The sequence below is a fragment of the Mustela nigripes genome, chromosome 1, assembly GCF_022355385.1.
Source record: "Mustela nigripes isolate SB6536 chromosome 1, MUSNIG.SB6536, whole genome shotgun sequence".
NCBI classification, from domain to species: Eukaryota; Metazoa; Chordata; class Mammalia; order Carnivora; family Mustelidae; genus Mustela; species Mustela nigripes.
In genome coordinates, this window is record NC_081557.1 from 263,727,783 (window position 1) to 263,746,702 (window position 18,920).

Consider the following 18,920-nt stretch of genomic DNA (forward strand, 5'->3'; position numbering starts at 1 on the left):
CTATCATGTACTCTTTAGGCCTGCTGAATATCCTAAAATTTCTCCTCATAGCTGTAGAGACTTTCTTTTGTTTCTTCCCTGTGAAGAATCCCCTGTACCTTGGATTTTCTGCTCTTTCTTGAGTCAGAAACAACCCTTCTTTGTCAAGGGTTTGTGTTCTCCAGAAGTTTTCTGAGAAAAAGGGACATTGAGGGAAATTTTTAAGACTTTGCATGTCTGAAAAATCTACCTGTAAGCTTGAACAATAGTTTGCATAGATTTGTATTTCTCTTTTGGAAATCATTTTCCTTGGAATTTTGGGGATACTCCTTCATTGTCTTCTAGTTTCTGGTGCTGCTGTTGAAAAGTGTGAAGCCATTCTAATTACTGAAACTTTGAAGGAGACCTTGTTTTTTCCTTTGGATGGTATTAGAATTTTTCCTTGCTCCCAACATTCTGAGATTTTATGTTGTTCTGGCTTAGTGTCTAGAAGCGAAAGGTTAATAAAACCCTTTCTCCTTCCTCCTGTAAAAATGGCCTCCCATTGATCTTTTTATTTTTTTAAAGATTTTATTTGTTTGTTTGACACAGAGAGAGAGAGAGACCACAAGTAGGCAGAGAGGCAGACAGAGAGAGAGAGGGGGAAGCAGGTTCCCCGCCGAGCAGAGAGCCTGATGCAGGGCTTGATCCCAGGACCCTGAGATCATGACCTCAGTCAGGTGCCCCCCCCCCCCCCCGTTGATCTTCTGACGCAGTTTCTCTGTAATCTACTGAAGGTGAAGTGACAGCTGCGTAACCACAGAACACTGCGTAATGGCAAACACAGCCCTTCACTGGTAAAGTGCATCTGAGCTGGGAGAGTTGTGAATAAACTACAAATGCCCGGGGGAAGCCAGAGCTCTGGGCATTCCTGAAGGTGGTGTGACGTAACGCTCGTGTTTTTTCTTGCTGAGTCCTGAACTACATTCACGGACCAGCATGAGAGATGCTGTCCTCACGTGGTGGCATGGGGCTACGATCTAGGATGGTTCCTGCACCCCCTGTAGAAGCTTGTCCCCTGTACCTGAGCCGTCATTTTGGGAGAACAGGCCTGGATTGCTGTGAGGACTTGCACCGAAGGGCCATATCTGACTCCGCCCTGCTGCTGAACACTGTGCTGTGCTTCTTGCCTTGCGCTCTTCTGCAAAACCGAGTAAACAAGTGAGAGAGGCAAGCCTTTGGGGTCTTGTGAGTGTGGCTGTCTAGCGGAACCCAAAACCAGGGCTCCTGGTCAAGCAGGGCGGGTATCGCAGTAGGGCCTCAGAAGTGGATAGACTTTTAGACCTTGACTGCTTGTGGCCAAGGCACTGTGGGATTAAAAGAGAGCAGGTAGGAAAGTGCTGGCGAGATACCGTGCAGGGTGGGGCTGACCTACTTGAGATTTCACGGCAGGAGTGTTGGGGCCTTTGAGATGCCTGGGGCACAAAACTTAAGAAAGGCCCTTACTTTTAGGTCCTACACTTGTACCATCTGCAAATTTGCATGATTCTAAGAGTGAGTGCCTTTTTAAACTTTCCACTCATAGGCACTTCATTTCCCTCGCCCCTGTCCGGACCTGAGTCGCAAGTGAATGAGACTAACTTTTCACGTTGAGAGGACAGCTGAAGACTGAAGCTAGTAAATTGTATTAAGAGGAAAAGTGCCCGTTCCCCTCACCAGCCATATAGTGGAGCTGACCCACACCTAAGCCAGTTAGAGCTGACTCCTGCCAGTTAAAAGAAGCTGACTGAGGTCACGCATTTCTACCCGGTTCCTCGCACAGCAGAGCAGCTTGAAATTGGCCGTGGCTGAGAGCTTTACCATGGAAATCATGGAACAGTACAAATCAGGACCCCACTACCCACCCCAGAACCTGTTCAACTAAACTAACACATCACAGCCAGGAAGCCAGTTGCAGGCTGGCAAAATCCTTCCGCTCTGGTGCTGCTGGTGCAGTCAGCCAGATGCCATTGTGGAGGCGCTGGGTATACGGGAGCCCCGGCGGCAGTAGACAGAGGCCAAATTGGTCACTGGTTGGTGGACAGAAGGGGGCGGTGGAACCCACAGAGTTGTTCATGAGTGGGATTGCTGTGATCAAAAGGGGTGGAGCCATCAGGTTGATTGAGAATGAGCGGGGCCTCCATGAGGGAGGAAGGAGTGTGCACGCGGCCGTGGTATGCCACAGCGTGGCCGAGGCCACAGTCGGCAGAGGCCGTCCCAGCAAGTGAACGTCCGAACCAGCAGCAAGCGGAGACCTTTGCAGCTGCTCACAAGCACTGTATGGGGAGTCCTGACAGACCGCTGCACGCCGTTGCGTTCATTTAATCCCAAACTGTAATCTACCCAGTGTCCTCTGCTGCCATCTGGAGACCGCTGCTGGGATCGCAGGGCCAGAAATGGAAGTAGTTAAAGCTCGGCTGTTCTCAGTACTCAAACTTAAAAACTTAAGCCAGTACTTAAAACCTCAAGCCAGAGGATATAATCAAAACTTTGTTCCATTGTGACTGAATATAACTCTAGATGTTGTTTCTAAAGGGGATAAAAAAATTACACCAAATTTAGTGCTAACGCAGACCTGTGTTAATCGTTTTAAACTTACTTATGATTTCCAAGATACATAATTTTTGTAAATACCCGCACTAAGTTTTTACCTGAAAAAATAAGTCCTTTGGTTAGGAACTGGAGAAAACACCAGTGTCCCATTAAAGAATACAGTTTCCTGATGGTCAAAAATACTCATCTTGGTCTTAATCCAAGAATATGTGAGAGAACTGTGAGTAAATGGCAGCAAAACCCTGTCTCCTTCCTCGCGGGGAAATGACTGCAGGCTGACCTGCTGTACTGCTTTCCTAGAAAGCTGGATTAAAGGTGAAATGTCAGTGGTGTCTTCAGGCTATGTTCTCTACTTTTAAGAAAGACCCCATTTGGAAAACTGTACATGGCTTGGGAAGACTGTAGATGAATTCTAATACCTGGTAGAAGGCCATAGCTTTGGGCTTCCCTGGACCTTATGGTGCAGACACAATGTCAGGTGTTACTGGAGAATGAAGTCGTAGAGTATACACACCATATTTTGAACTCCCGTCATTTTACTGAGCAAGCTGGGCATAGGTCATCTGGCATTTTGGCCAGTGTTTCTATAGAGAGGGGCCAGGCTGCGTACCTGTAAATGTTTCTGCATATTAGCAGTCATGGCAGGGAATGGCAAGGTTCTCCGGCTGGAAACTTGGCCATGTTGGAAAGGAAGAGCCCCTGGACTCCAGTGGCTGGTATTAGTCGATTTTGTTACTCTTACTCAGACCTGTTGAGCCAGCTCTCTGCTAAGCCATCAAAAGGGAAAAGAAGGTAGATTTACAGGGCGAAAGAAGATTTAGAGATTTAGTTTTTGTAAACCCACGTCTAACTCTTGAGGGCTCATTAAACATAAATATCTTCATTGGTTCTAACAGTCTTTATTCGCTTTCTCTGGGAGCAGTGAAGTTTTGTTGCTGCTGTCTGAGATTGGCTGGTACTGGGACATCAGTAAGATCTCATGTAGACAGGCCAGATAGGACGTGACCTAGTCATCCCCAGGAAAATTCACAGTGTGAGTCAACACCTAGAGCAATTTGGAAGGCCGTTCAGACTGTTTATCTGTATTTATAGCAAACAAGAGCTCTTAACCATCAGCTTCTCCAGACTTTCATCCGCCAGACTTGTTCATCCCTATGAATCCATCAGGATTCACCCAGAGAATCAGAATCCATAGAAAATATATAGGAAATGTATGTATTAAGTCACTAACTGCAGGGAATTGGCTTATGTGGTTATGGGGGCTAGGAAGGCAAGTCTGAAATCTGTAGGGCAGGCTGTCAGGAAGGGCAGGCTGGAACTTCGGGGCGAGCTGAGGCTGCTGTCTCCAGGCAGGATGTCTTCTCCTGGGAAGCCTCAGTCTCTGAAGGCCTTTAAGTTGATTGAATCAGGCCCCCTGGGGTCTTGGCTAGCTCCCTGACTAAGGTGACTCTTACCACACCTACAGAACACTTGCCAGGCAGCAGCTAGGTTAGTGTTTGACTGGGTAACAGTCAAACTGGGTAACTAGACATCTGACATAAATAAAACTGACCCTCACACCTCCGTTAGTTATCTTTCACTGCATAACAAATTACTCCAGAATTTAGTGGCTTAAAACATTTTTTATTTCACAGTTACCTTGGGTCAGGAACCTGGGTGTAATGTAGCTGAGTCTTTTGGGATCTTGCCATCTCATGAGGCCACAGTCATCATAAGACTCGACTGGGAAAGATCTACTTCGCAGCTCACTCACATGATTGGTGGGTGGATGTGGTTCCTTGTAGCTTGTTGACTAAGGCCTCAGTTCTTCATGGCTGTGGACCAGAGGCCTCCCTTATTCCCAGCGACATGGGCCTCTCCACAGAGTATCTCACAGCAGGGGAGCTTGCCTCATCAGAACAAGGAAGAGAGAGCAAGGAAGAGCGCCAGTAAGTCAGTCTTTGCAACCTAATCACGGAAGTAACATCTCATCACCTGTGCTGTATTCCATTTGCTAGAAGCAAGTCACGAGTGCAGTCCACTGTCAAGAGGAGAGGGTTATATAAGGGTGTGAATACCAGGAGGCAGGGTCATTGGGAACCGTGTCAGAAGCTGCCTGCGGTAATCCCAACCCATTACATAGTGTCGCTTCCTCTTGGGAAGGATCCAGACTGGCTCTCCTTTTCCCATAATGATGAGTTCCACAGTGGCCTCTCTGGCAAAGGAGACTAGCTACAGAACCGCTCAGTGTCAGCCCACAGTTTCACATACTGGTGTTTTGATCTAATCAATATGACCTATTTGTTTGCTGGGCTTATATGGAATATATATTCATGTACTGAAGTAAAGCATGTTTTCCATAAATGTCCATCCGCTGAGGTCAGAACAAGTACCCCTACAAAAAGGAGGCGAGTGTACTAGTCCCCCAGTGCACCTCATTTTTTTAACTCCTAATTCCTTGGTGTTGGGAACTCAGCCAAGAGAGGTTAGCGTGGTTGAAGGTTGACTTCTAAATAGCAGAAGACAGCCGGCCCAGGCAGCCCTGCAGACATCTTTACTGGGGAGGCTGACAGAATGTGTTATTGGAAGTCCCAATCCTTTGCTTGTAGAGCCAGAAGCTGTATGTAGTAGAGACCGTGGCCACACAGGCTGGATTTGTCAGGCGAGACTCCAGATGCCTTTCTTGAGACGCAGTCAGTGCACACGAGCAGGTCAGTGTGTAGCGTAAAGACTGGCGATGAGCTGGGTTTGCTCTGTTTGTTTCCACAGGGAGGGGCTGCACATGGCTTTGTCTTCAGTAGTGCAGCTCTCCGTGTCTCAGTGGCCCGGTCATACAGCCTTGGAGCGTTAGTGTTGCCACTCGTAGAGGTCAGTCTGTCCCAAGGTGGTGCGAGGACCCCTGCCAGGATCACATTTGAAGTTCTGCTCCCTCCTCGCCAGAACATCCAAGGCAATGGACCAGTTACTGCTACAGTGGACGAATGCAGCATTCCGTCGAATTTACCCCACCTGGGCGGGCTCTTTCGTTAGAGAATTCGCTGTCTTTCCTGGTGTGAAGTCTCGTAGGGAAAGCCCCCCATTGAGCTACTAGTTTGGGTAAAGTAAGTAAGCTTTTGTGGTGTCTCATGCGGAGGCTCTCAGATTTTCTTGGTTCATGGTGTCCCTAGTGGTGTCCTAAGTATGTCCAAAGGCTAAAAAAATACCTGAAAGTTCCATTTATTAAGTGAAGTAAAAAAACTCAGTAGTATGTTCATGTAAGTATTATGGACATCTTAGTAACTTTGAGAAAGTAATACACAAAAATTAAAAAATATATTATTTTATTCTTAGCCACAATAACTTGCTAATGGGATATGTATGTGCCTATTAGACACTGCACAGCTTCTCAGACCTTGGATCAGATTAGATACCACCTTATTTGCTGATCCACATCAATTTTCACATGTATTTGCTTTTTTTAAAAAAAAATTTGTTTGCTTTTTTAATCACAGTTGCTGAAAACTCAGCCTTGCAAATACATGATATCATCAAACAGAATGTAGCATGGTATAACTCTGAAACTGCATTATACCTCGAGCTAGTAGTTCATGCCGTGTCTGACAGATACCACGTATATCTGTACTTGTCCTACAATTTTAAAATATCCCTTGGGAGCCCTGTGAATTTCGGCCACTGTTTGGAAACTACAGGCACCTGTTTGTGAAAGTGGTAAAGGCTTAAGCAGCCTGGCTTGGCTCTTAATTGGAAGTCAGATTTCCATGTGATGGAACTTCCAGGGTTTTATCCTGTGGGACTTGAGAGAGAATCCATTGCGTGGTAAGATAGCGTGTCGGAGAGTCCGGACTTTTCTTGCAGTGCCAGGCTGGCAGTAGCGGCCCTGCAAAGGAAGGCAGTGCTTGTGTGCGGAAACCCAGAGGGCAACAAACCCGCCTTAGTCTTGTTGCTGGAAATTCCAACCAGCTGTGAGCTTGGTCACAGACATCTGTAATTTCATAGGATCTGAAGCAGATCAGGAACCCCATGAGAGGACTTTATTTACTCTTGTCTGGACTGTTTCTGAGTCTTCCTACTGTAGAGCTCGATGCTAAAATGACAACTTAGAAGGTTTTCCAGTGTGACTGGTGGGAACAGTCCCGACTCTTATTTCTGTGGGTTCTTTTCCTGGCCTCCCGAAGTTTCCTCGCATGTGTAAGCTGATCAGTATTGTGCTCTGTACTTGATCTCCAGAGCTCTCTGTGCAGCTAGCTACCTGCTCTTTAGGACTCTGTAAAAATCAAATTATCTTGGTAATACTTTTGTGGAAAAAATTCAAGCTATTCCATGGTTATAATGTCATTCGAGTTTTTTACTTATTCTTGAGCTATTTTTGGTAAAGTCTGCTTTTCTAGGCACTTTTCTTCTTTTTCAAGCTTATTGGCCTAAAGCTAGTCATAGTAATTTCTTGGTTTTTTTTATACCTACCAAATCTGTGCTTATATTCTCTTCTTTCTTTCCTTATATATTATATTTCTGCCTTCTCCTGTTTATTTTTGGATCCGTGTCCTCCATTGTAGCCCTGTTACTTCTTTAGAAAAGCAAAATAGTTTACTTTCTGCTGCTGAAACACTAATGAAAAATTAAATGCAAAGTCAAGTAGGGAGCAGAAAGGCTGTCTTGAGGAAATGGATCCGTGTTAAACATTAAAGGAGATCCGTCCTCTACTAGTGACAAGGCTCTCAAAAATGTGGTGCGTAGGGACGCCTGGGTGGCTTAGTCGGTTAAACATCTGCCTTAGCCTAGGTCAGGATCCCAGGTCCTGAGATCGAGTCCTGCATCAGGCTCTTTGCGGAGAGGGGCGTCTGCTTCTCCCTATCTCTGCTGCTCCCCCTGCTTGTGCGCATGCTCGCTCACTCTTCTCTCTCTCTCTCTCTGGCAAACAAATAAAATATTTTTTTGAAAATTTGATGCATTAAAAAAATCACTTGGAATCCTTTTTAAAATGCACATTACAAGGCATCATCCCTAGAAATCCTCTATCAGTAGTCCTGGCTAGGGCCCAGAAATTTGCAACTTCGGTAAACACCCACGTGATTCTGAAGTATGTGATTAGAAGGCTACACTTTGAGAAACCCACTCTAATTTATGGTACAGATGAAAGCTAAAGGCTCTAAAATCCCCCAGTGTCTCATCTCCTGGGTGAATCTCTCTATTACACCGATGGTTTCTTAGTCGCACCTCCCCTTGTCTTTACCTTACGTCAGCGCAGCCCTCTGGGTGAGACTTGCGCTCTCTGATCTCCTGCTAATGCAATGTTTTGTATTGGTCTCTGGCCTTTTTTTTTTTTTTTTTTTTTTTTCTAGCTTAGCTAAACACCTGAGGTTAGCCTCAGGGACCATACAAATTCTAACGGATTCGTACCATTTCCTGGACCGTGGAAACTGGACCAAGTCCCCGAGATTCTTGGTTCAGACTCCACACACGGAACAGGATTTGAGAGCAGATTACTGAAAAGCGCATCTCTCATAGTGAAGACAGAGCTCTTAGGGATTCCCCCATTTTACATGGAGAGATTCATCCTCAGGTAGCTGAATATCCAGATTGGGTCACTGAGTCAGCCAGACCTGGAGAGGAGACCACAGAGCCCTGGGCCTTCTCAGCATCCTGGGAAGCCCTCGTGGCCCCTGCTGGCACCAAATCTGAACACCCTCCCGCGGGAGTCCGGGCCTTCATGGCTGCGGGGCAGGCGGCGCTGTCCCTGCGCGCCATGCCTCAGAGCAGTCCCGAAGCGCTGGTGATTTTTGTATAAGGCCCTAGACTTAGCAACAGGGTCTGGGGCCTTATAAAGATACAGTGGTAGAGGCCATATTATGCCGTATTCTTGCTTTCCATAAACTGTGGATTTCCTTACTATATAAATCAGTGCTCTGGAACAGACCACAGATCAATGTTCGGGGATAGACCAATGTGTTTTCTTTATGTGAACGTGAAGGATCTTTCTTTCTATATCCAAGGATATTGAAGATCTGATTGCGATTCTTTTTCTCCAATGAATAGGAATTGTCCTAGGGGCACCTGGGTGGCTCAGTCGGGTAAGCGTCTGACTCCTGATTCAGGCTCAGGTCAGGATCTCAGGGTAGGAGATGGAGCCCTCGTCGCGCTCAGTGCTGGATGGATGTGGAGTCTGCCTAAGATCCTCTCTCTGCCTCGTCTCCTGCTCTTGTGCATGCACGCGCCCATTCTCTCTTAAAAAAAAAAAAAAAAAAATTCATAGTGGAAGGATAGATTTTCTGTTGAGGACATTTAGTATCTGAAGAGAAGATTGATTGAACAGACATATAAATTTTTTCCTAACGTTTGCCGACTAATCATGAATAGAATCAAAGTGTTAGCCTTGGATGGGCATTTGGAGGCTATTTGAAGCAAACTCCCAGTAAAAGATGCAGATAAGGAAGCTGAATTCCAGAAATGGTAGATGTTTTATCAAAGATCACACTGCTCTTTGAGGGCTGTAATGTGAGCACAAAAATGTAGTTGTTCCTCATTTCATATCCCGCCAAATTACGGATCTGATAGATTAAAGCTGACACAGAGGTTACCAGTAGCTCTAAGACCAATTTGAAATCTTTACTAGGGCAGAATGTGTCTAACTAATAAAGCTTTATCTTCATGTTTCAGGACTAAAAACGGAAAATTGTGTGGAGAACACAGGTAAGATACACTGTTAAAATACTTCCTCTGTAAGGGGAATGTTACTTCTCCCGGGTGTGGGTCAGAGCCGCACCACCACGCTGTCCTGCTGCTGCCTCAGCTTCTCAGGGCTGAGCTGTGTGCTGCCACCACCGCCGCCACTGCCCCCCGTCTCGTCAGGCGGAGGGCCCACGAGCCTCTGTTGCCTGCTCTCCACCCCATGCCGTGCCTGTGGCCATTCTTGGGGACACTGCATTCACCTTGGGTGGGCAGGGACCGTGCCACTGTCACCCTAGCCTGTCCTTGTAGGTGCTGAAGGACTTCTGAAAGCCCCTGTGTGATTCCTTTGCACAGGGCCAGATACATAGTCCCGTATTTTGACATCTTAGGAAATAACATTTGGGAGACTAAAAAGGGGAGGAATTGAGTACGTATAGCTGAAGAGGGGACACAGGACGGAATGGGAATGGGTCTGTCTCACCTTCCTGGGCATGGGGATAGGAGGAGGGAACCAAAACAGTCTTCCGTAGAGGACCGTGGGAAAGATTTGGGAGGATAATCGGGAATTCTAGGAGGGAGGAGCTTTATCAGATAAGCCCAAGAGATTTGAACCAAAGGTTCCAGAAAGTACTTTAGGCTAATGCATGCTTTGGGTGGATCCTTTTGAAGATATCCTTGTTAAAATATTTGGGAATAAAGGTCTGTTTCTAGCTGTGTTCCTGGCTAGTTTTTCTGTGAATTCTTCATGTAATTAAAATAAATCCAAACCCATTTGTTTTTGAGATTGAAATTTTGAATTTCTCATATTACTATATTTTTGGAAGCCAACTTAAAATCTTTTTTATTAATAAGCATTTAAAATAGACTGAATCTGACATTTATTTACATCTGAGCATAGTACTGGGTAATGAAAAATGTCTGTATTTCAGAACATCATCTCCCCATCTATCTCTACAGCCCAGGTAAGTGGGCTCTAATGTTTTTTTTTTTTTTTTTTTTTTTTTTTTAATAATCCTTACATGGATGTTTAGTATTTACTAGCTCTTTCCTGTTTAGCAAATTCACTTCTTAGCTTAGGAAAGAGTACTTTGCAGATAGGAAAGTGTAACTTGAGAAATAAGAGAAGGGAAGAAAAGAATTTATTCTGGGGGAAACTTAGCTTCTTGTAAATGGAAGGTTGGGTCTCCGGAGATCTGAATAATACAGAAACATTCCGGGGAGTAAGGTTGGTAGGACCCGAAGGGCCAGTCACTCTTGACAGGCCTGCGGGCCTCTTACGGAGAGCTGTGTATGCGTCACTGAGGTTAGCCTGTGCGGCACCACGCATCCAGATGACAGGAGAAAAGCTGCTCATTTTCATCTGTCAAATATGCTGATATTTGTTATCATTTGGCTAAATAAGATGTCTGGGTGGTTGGATGCTTCCCCACTAAGTTTCCACTTCTGTTGATATGACTCAAATCACTTTTTTGCATTTAAGTTCCTTATTATGTGTTTGGCCCCTATAGCTATAACAAGTTTTTCTTCACTGAAGAGAGAAAAGCATCTGGCTTTTCCTCAAGTCTGATATTTGGAAGATCCTTCCTGTTCCGAGGGGAAGCATTTTGTGAAGCTTCGCATGAGCCCGAGGACTTGCATGGCCTCACTTCTTACTGGCTCATTGCGGACGCAGGTTTTACTGGTCGTTTCACAGGGACCTCAGCTCAGTCTTCAAGACGGACGTTTTTCTACCTCATTGAGATCCCCAGGAGACTTTCTCTGTGTGATGATTTTTCTTAAGAAAGGGGGCCAAAGGGGAGCCTCTGGAAGGTTCCAGCCCAATGTGGTGCATTTAGATTCTGGCTGACACTTAAATTTAGTAGCTCTAGTTTATTGGATGTACCAAGAGGTTCTTTATGATTCTAGTATCTGGGAATAGTTTGCTGTAACTATAGTAATTCTCCGTTATTTTGTTTTATCATTAAAACGGATAAGTTTCTTCTTATAACTTAGGTGAGAAAGACCAGAACATTGAAGACACTGGTAAGATATTTTTGTAAGCTCCGGGGGTTTTCATTTGCAGTATAGCTCTCTTAGGGATGGAAACAGGTAAGCATGACACAGTCAGGAAAAGTGGGAAGAAGACAGAACCCACTTTAGCTTACTAGTTTGGTATATCAAAGCCCTCCTGAGTTACAGATCGACCTTATAAAGATGACGCAGCTGCCTTCTCTCTTGCTTAACTCTCCCATTTATCTCCAAGATGACCAGAGAGCATTTAGAGACGTGACACGAGGAACTAGTTCTAAAGAGCCTGTTTCCTGCACTCGCTTTGGCAGCACATATACTAAAGAGCGTATTTTCTGCTTTTATGGTAGCTGTCACAGGATAGAGGAAGGTGTGACTTCACAGACTCTTGTAACCTAGTGTGTTGGCAGGGGCATTGAAAAGTGTCATTGATTTTTTCTAAATTACAGTGATTTTCTGTATTTCTTTCTGTTTCCAGCAATCTGAGTAATAGATGCTTTTAGCTATATCCATCTCATCATTTCGTGCATTTTGAAGTATAGCTCATTCCCAAGTTTTTGTTTTTTTGTCTTTTTTTATAATATTACTCAAATGTCCTCAAGGGTGCTGGGACAGGGGCACTCATAAATTAATGGTAAGATTACAAATTGGAACTTTTCTGAAGGACGGTTTGATGCTATGTATTCTTAGCCTTAAAAATGTCCATACCTTTTAACCTAGTTATAGCACATCAAGATTTGTACTAAGGAAATAAAGATTTGTGTACGAAATGGTTACAGTGTATGGTGGCCAAAATTTCTGAATAACCTTAGTGTCCAACGGTTGGATATTGTTAAATAATAACCATATAATGAAGCACTAAACAACTTAAAAATCATATATTTTTTTTAAAGATTTATTTATCCATTTGAGAGAGAGAAGGAGGGAGAGCACATGCAGACGTGTGAGCAGGGGGATGGGCAAAGGCAAGAGAAGCTGACTCAATGCTGAGCCACCCAGGTGCCCCTAAAAATAATATTTTTGAAAACTATGAGAAAGTGCTTATAATGTAGTGGCAAGTAAAATATGTAAAAAAGCATATGGACTGTAATAGCAATTTATTTAAAAATTTCAAAAGAGGAGCACCTGGGTGGCTCAGTTGGTTGGGCATCCGACTCTTGATTTCAGCTCAGGTCATGATCTAAAGGTTGTGAGATCAAGCCCTGCATCAGCCTCTGTGCTTAGCAGGAGTCTGCTTATCTGTCTCTCTCTCTCTCTTTCTTGCCCCCCTTCTGCTCTCCCCCCACTTGTGCTCACTCATGTGCTCAGTCTCTAAAATAAGTAAATCTTGAATGTCCAAGGATACAAACTTCGGTTATAGGAGACCCAAGTACTGGAGATGTAACATGTAGCAGGGTTAGTAGAGCAGCGCAGGGGTGCAGCGCTTCAGAAAGTTTCTAAGAGAGTAGGTTTTGAGTTCTTACCACAAGGAAAAAAGCCATTTTTTTCTTTTTTTAAATATCTGTATGAGATGCTAGATGTTAATTGTGATCATTTCACAACATATATAAGTTGCATAATTACGCTGTATACCTTTAACTTACACGGTGCTATCAATTACATCTCAGCAAGGCTGGAAACAATGCTTAAAATGGTATGAATATACACACAGCAAATAAATTGAAAGGAGATATACCCAAAATATTGAGGATGAGTAGCTCTGAGATCTGGGATTATGAGTAATTTTTTAAAAGATTTTATTTATTTATTCAACAGACAGAGATCACAAGTAGGCAGAGAGGCAGGCAGAGAGAAGGGGGGAAGCAGGTTCCCTGCTGAGCAGAGAGCCCCATGCAGGGCTCTATCCCAGGACCCTGGGATCACGACCCAAGCCGAAGGCAGAGGCTTTAACCCACTGAGCCACCGATTATGAGTACTTTTTAATGATTTCTTGTGTTTCTTGTGTTTTTCCAGATTATCTGTAATTATAATGTATTATATAATCAAGAAGTTTTATTTTTAAGAATATGACAAATGTAGGTGGGAGTCTTTGGATTGAATCTTAAAAATATAAGATAAGAGCTGTTTTGCATAATCTAGGAGAGAGCCTGGGTCGCTAGACATAGTAGGTCTCACCATAAGTCAGTCAAGCTCCAGTGGATTAAATTTCTCCCCTTTTATCCTACCTAGTCCCTGCCGTCTCTCAAAGCTTTTCATTTTCCACTGTAAATAGCCGTATAAATACAAGGTTAAATTAATTTTCAAGGTGATTGCATTTTTCACTGAAGAGTTTCTGTTCTCATCTTTAGGAATGAAAATCCAGGAGTCCCCAGTCTTACCTGGTAGGTACCTCTACCTTACCCTCTAAGACTAGCTGCAAGGTTAGGAGGAGACATAAGGGCTGACTCCTAGGACTCAGGACATTCCTGGACATGGAGAATTTGAGGAATGAGTTAAGCCAGAACAGAGGTACTGATTTATTCATGCTTACTTAGTATGGTTCATGCAGTATACCAAGCACTTGTACGACTTACTTCCTTTAATCATCACTTACTCCAGACCTACAGTGTATTTCTTTTGTGTAAATAAGGAATTGAAGCTCAGAAAGATTCAGAAGCCCGACCCGTCAGAGAGCTGATAATTACGATGACAATAGAACTAAACCAAGTAGAGTCCTTTCTTTTTTTTTTTTTTTTTTCATTTTATTTTGTTTTTCAGTGTTCCAAGATTCATTGTTAATGCACCACACCCAGTGCTCCATGCAGTGCGTGCCCTCCCCAATACCCACCACCGGCTCACCCAAGTAGAGGCTGAAACTCAGTACAGCTTCATTTAAAAGCTGCTGTACTAGGACTGCCTTGCAAAGATAAGATTGGAGAGAGAGGGGCCAGATCCTGGAAGTTTTTTAGGGTTGGAGAGTGGGGAGGTGTAGACAAAAGAGAGTATTCACGGTGCAAGGAAACTGATTAACCCTAATACTCATTTTTGTCTTGAGGTATGGCAAGCCATGAAGCCACCCAAATACCTGGTAAGACGGCTTTCTTTTTACTCTCTGGGCCCAAGTGTGAGAGGAGAAGAATCCCCCAGGCATTAAAGAACATGCTATCATGAGACTCTTATTCATTAACATTTGCCTTACAGCTTCCTACTAACCATTCTTCAGATTTAGTTGGGGAAGAGAGTAGAGAGGAAAAAGTGTCTTTCTTCCCTAGTGTACGTGTGTTCCTGGAGCAGGAGAGTTAGCCTGTTTGGGGCACGGCTGAAGGCAACGGTGCTGGAACCCGGAGGTGTGCAAGCCAGCGCCTTCTAGGTTCCACAGCTGAAGTTACTCAGTAGAAAGTTCACCTTCAGCAGAAAGCTGACTTTTAGCTTTGGCTGGGAACTCCGCATCTAGAATTTACCAACTAACAAAATACAGTCTCCTGGCATACGGACGAGCTCAGTGCGGTGCCAAGGCAGAAGGCTCCTCTAAGCTTGACGTAGGTTGGCACGGCAGGGGTTCTCGCAGCCCTAAGTTGTAAATAGTCAGAAACAGCGCCGCAGTGGGAGCTCATCAGAGAAGAGCCGGGAAAATGGACTCCCTGGAGCAAACTGTAAGTCACTGAAAACTTTTTTCTCACTTAGGGATGAAAATTCCAGAAACTGTTTCACTACCAGGTAAGCAGTAGTTGGCATAGGAGAGAGGAAGCTGCCAGTCTGGGGGGCATAGTTATAGTTGTCACCATTAGAGGATGCAGCGGAGCCTAAGAACTTCGCTCAAGATTAGGCAAGTGAGTAAGGGACCCACGTCTCTTAACTTACGACATAGTACCCATCCCTGGGGACTTGTGGATCTTCAGGTGATTTTCCAGTTTCATTTTACCATGTTGGATTTAGCTTGCCCATCAGATAAACTATGAAAATGCTAAATAAGCATTTAAACGGTGTGAGGCTGTTGGTGAGGATGAGACCGAGGAGCCTTGAGCTTTGGTGGCCAGAGAGAATGAACAGTAATTTCTGTCCAGTTTCTCAGAAGGGGCTCAGAACTTAAGCTTATAGAGGAGGAAAAAGGTCTCTAAACTTAATTTTTCTCCTGGGACAAAGAGAAGTCTATTTTTTAAAAGTAGACATAATTTACAAGAGAGCTATGGACAGTAATAACACTTCTCTGCCTCAGAATTGTTACCTTTCAAATAGGCTAATACTTGTCATGCTTACCTTATGGGGAGATCTCTGCGGACTAGAGAAACACAAAATCTCGGTGCAGGCCCCCATTTATTGCTTAAATCCTTCCTCCTGGGTTCACGTAGTATTTTGAAAATAATTTCTGATATGTCTTATTATTATATAATGAATAGCATGGTGCGGAGCTTTGCCTAACGTCGCTGTCTGTGGAAAGAGCACAGCGCTGTGTGCAGAAACTGCATAGGCACAGCTAACCGCCCGACTCACAGTACGGGCCTAGAGAGAGGGTCCAGCAGCTCTTCTGCCTTCCCCGGTTTTGTCACGTTGGGCCACAGGTTTATTTGCTCACAACTTCGAAGTGAACCTCTAACAACACCGAAGGCCCATCTTGTGTGTCTACAACTCTTCAGCTCAGTGACCTGAGTTGGCACAGGCTTCTCGTGGGCTCCTTTGAGGCACAGTGGTTATCTGAAAGGCAGCTGCCCAGCGGGGTTGGGAATGAACAGAGACTGTGTAGACAGACCCAGTTTCAAGAAGTCTCTTCTCTGCCATTTTCCTCTGGGTAACTTTATATAAGTTATTTCACTTTTCTTTGCTTCTGCCTCTGAATCTATAAAGTGAAGAAAACATTCTCTAGCAGGACTGATCGAAGTCCTAATGAGATAAAGTTTGGCAAAATGAATGGTAGTTTAAAGTAATAGTAACCGTAATTGTCTTCATTATCATCTGAAATTCTTTCTCATTTAGGAATAAAAGTGGTACAACTGGATGAAAAACCTGGTAATGAATCCTTTATTGGGGGTGGAGGCTTCCGGTTTTCTGGGTCCTTGACCGTCATCATTCAGTTAGCTCAGCCTTAAGAGGGCAAAGGAAAGCACCCGGCCTGTCCGTCTCCTGATACTGCAGTCCGCAGGCCAGAAGGAGAAAAGCCTGAGAGACAGGGAGAGCAGGAGGCTGCCCTTACGGCTGTCCGGGCTACGCACAGAGAGAGACCGCTGGCTTGCAGCTGCGGGGCTCTATCCAGAATGCTGCAGGGGGCTTCCCAAGATAAGGGGGCAACTGTGAGGGAATCCGTAGTAACTGGAACAGCATCGTCAAAGAGCCGTCCGTGGGAACCCCCCAGCATGAGACCATGCTGTGTTCTCACTGCGCTCACCATGTCCTCCAACAAATAGGCCACTAGGTTTTGCTGGGAATGTTTCGTATTGTGCTCTCTCCTAGACAAACGTGTGTAGTGCAGGCTTTTAGAAGTGGCAAAAAACATTTACACAGGATCTCGTTTAATCCACTTACATATTGTTATTGCCATTTTAGAGATGAAGGTATGGGATATAGGAAGCTTGAGGAGCCTGTTAAAGACGGGAAAGAGAAAACTGGGACTCAGACTTCTCAAATTTTGTTCACCTTATGTTATGTGACACTTGTCTTCCAACCAGATGTAGTTACAGAAAATACACCTCTGTCCTGGGCTCCTAGAATTGGTATTTGGCTTCAAAGCTGTCAAAATATGGCAATATTGTAATATTTCGGTGCTAGTGTAGCGTAGTAATTGAGGTCGTGTATCACAGTAATTGAGGGCAGAGGCTTTAAAGTTATTGCTGCCACTGACTACCTCTGTGATTTTATGCAAGTTTTGAGGAACATCTGTATAATACTGATAACTATACCCACCTTCTGAGACTGTAAAAAACGTGATGATGTACATAAATCATCAGCACAAAGTATGACCCACAGAAAGCACTCAATGATAGGTATTAATGTTGTACTTGGGAATCTTAGTTCAGTGTCCAGAAAAAGTACTTTTTTTTGTATATAGAAGTTTAATCTTTCTTTTAATGAAAACAAATATACATAATGGTGAAAAAAATTCAAAGAGCACAAGTGAGTAAAAATTAAACCCTTCCTCAACCCCACGCATAAATCTAAATGTGATACTCTCCCCTGCAGACCCATTGTCAGAGACAACCAAGTATGCCTAATCATTTAATCAGATTTTTCTCTTCTGGGTAAATAGATGTACAATATAGTTAACCCAAAATCTGTTCATATTTTAGGAGACAAAAGTCGAGAAGATATCGGCAATCCTGGTAAGAAATATTTCATTTCCTTATTTGATAAATGTCTGATCTGCAATATAGAAGAAATGACAGACTTACTTTTCAATAACATGTACAAAGTTTCAAGAGTTTAAGGCGTCATCATATGGGATATAATGTCATACCCAAATACTTATTAGTGTGATATGGTGGGAGTAAGTTAATTTCTTAAGCAATTATTTTCAGCTGTGTGTTTTGTTTAGAGTAGTGGTTCTGAACCCTCTCAATCCAGTCTCCCTTTTTATAACAAATATGTATAAAGCCTTTATAGTGTCCTGGAATAACATTCATAGATAAGAAGACCTACTGGCACCCATAAGAATATCAATATAATGTTATTTATTTATATACTATATGTATATAATATATATACTGTAATTTATAACAAAATTGCATAGATTTCAATATGTAAGGGTCTACATTATACTAAAAGAAATAATGGACAGATGATTCTATTTACTTATACGAATCGGATTTAAGGAGTGCATGTGATGTACTGAGCACTGGATATTATATAAGATTAATGAATCATTGACCTCTACCTCTGAAACCAATAATGCATTATTTGTTCATTGAATTTAAATAAAATTAAAGAAAAAAAGCAACTTGAAGCAGTATGCTCTTTTTAGAGATCCTGAAGATGACCTACAAATGGAAATGATTTATAAAAGGAACAAAATTTTGGAAAAGGTTTAAGACAAGGAAATACTCAGGATCAAGATTCTAATTCACAGTTTCCCTACACTCATGCTGACATGAGTGTACATGCTGATAACTTTTAGTAGGGATGGTCCCATTAAAGACAAATTTAGCTTTTTAACAAATATTTTATTTATTTGAGAGAGAGAAGGAGAGAAAGCATGAGCATGGGGGAGAGCAGAGGCAGAGGGAGACGGAGAAGCAGACTCCCTGCTGAGCAGGGAGACCATGTGGGCTTGATCCCAGGACCCTGGGATCATGACCTGAGCCGAAGGCAGACTCTTAACCAACTGAGCCACCCAGGTGCCCCAACAGATTTAATTCTTTAAAAAAAAAAAAAAAAAAAATATATATATATATATATATATATATATATATATATATACACACATACATACATACATACACCTGACAAATTCCAAACTGCCTGATAGGGGGCCATGCTGATCCCTTGAGAACCACTGGTCTGTAGTAACAAACTAATGTATGAGTCTACCTGTCTGTCCTTCTCCCCATCTGTATACATACAACTGTGTGTTTGTAATTATGGTTGAGTAAATTGATAATAGGAGTTAAAGACTTATAAAATTTATTGGCTGTTTCTCTAGGCCTTGTGTATGAAATCTGAGTGTGATTCCATTTGGATACTTCCCAGTCCTCCCTTGTACAGTCTAAACCAAAACACAGCCATCATTCAGTCGCATAATTCTGTGTGAAACAGATCATCCTCACATGAATGGACTTTGCGGTTTCTTTTCACTAGTTCAGGTGAAAGGGAAA

General features: G+C 43.4%; 1 protein-coding gene across 7 annotated transcripts in view; it reads left to right on the top strand.

The window, feature by feature from the left end:
• Positions 1 to 18,920, top strand: part of ART3 (ADP-ribosyltransferase 3 (inactive)) — a 139,046-nt gene that overhangs the window by 119,039 nt on the left and 1,087 nt on the right. For 4 of the 7 annotated variants that reach the window (XM_059397108.1, XM_059397090.1, XM_059397099.1 and 1 more), the window contains exons 4-11: positions 9,184 to 9,216; positions 10,125 to 10,157; positions 11,170 to 11,217; positions 13,491 to 13,523; positions 14,177 to 14,209; positions 14,806 to 14,838; positions 16,093 to 16,125; positions 17,400 to 17,432. In XM_059397108.1, the coding sequence (XP_059253091.1) occupies positions 9,184 to 9,216; positions 10,125 to 10,157; positions 11,170 to 11,217; positions 13,491 to 13,523; positions 14,177 to 14,209; positions 14,806 to 14,838; positions 16,093 to 16,125; positions 17,400 to 17,432 (279 nt within the window). The remainder of the gene's footprint in view (positions 1 to 9,183; positions 9,217 to 10,124; positions 10,158 to 11,169; positions 11,218 to 13,490; positions 13,524 to 14,176; positions 14,210 to 14,805; positions 14,839 to 16,092; positions 16,126 to 17,399; positions 17,433 to 18,920) is intronic. The other 3 variants (XM_059397126.1, XM_059397135.1, XM_059397143.1) reach the window with 3 other exon arrangements.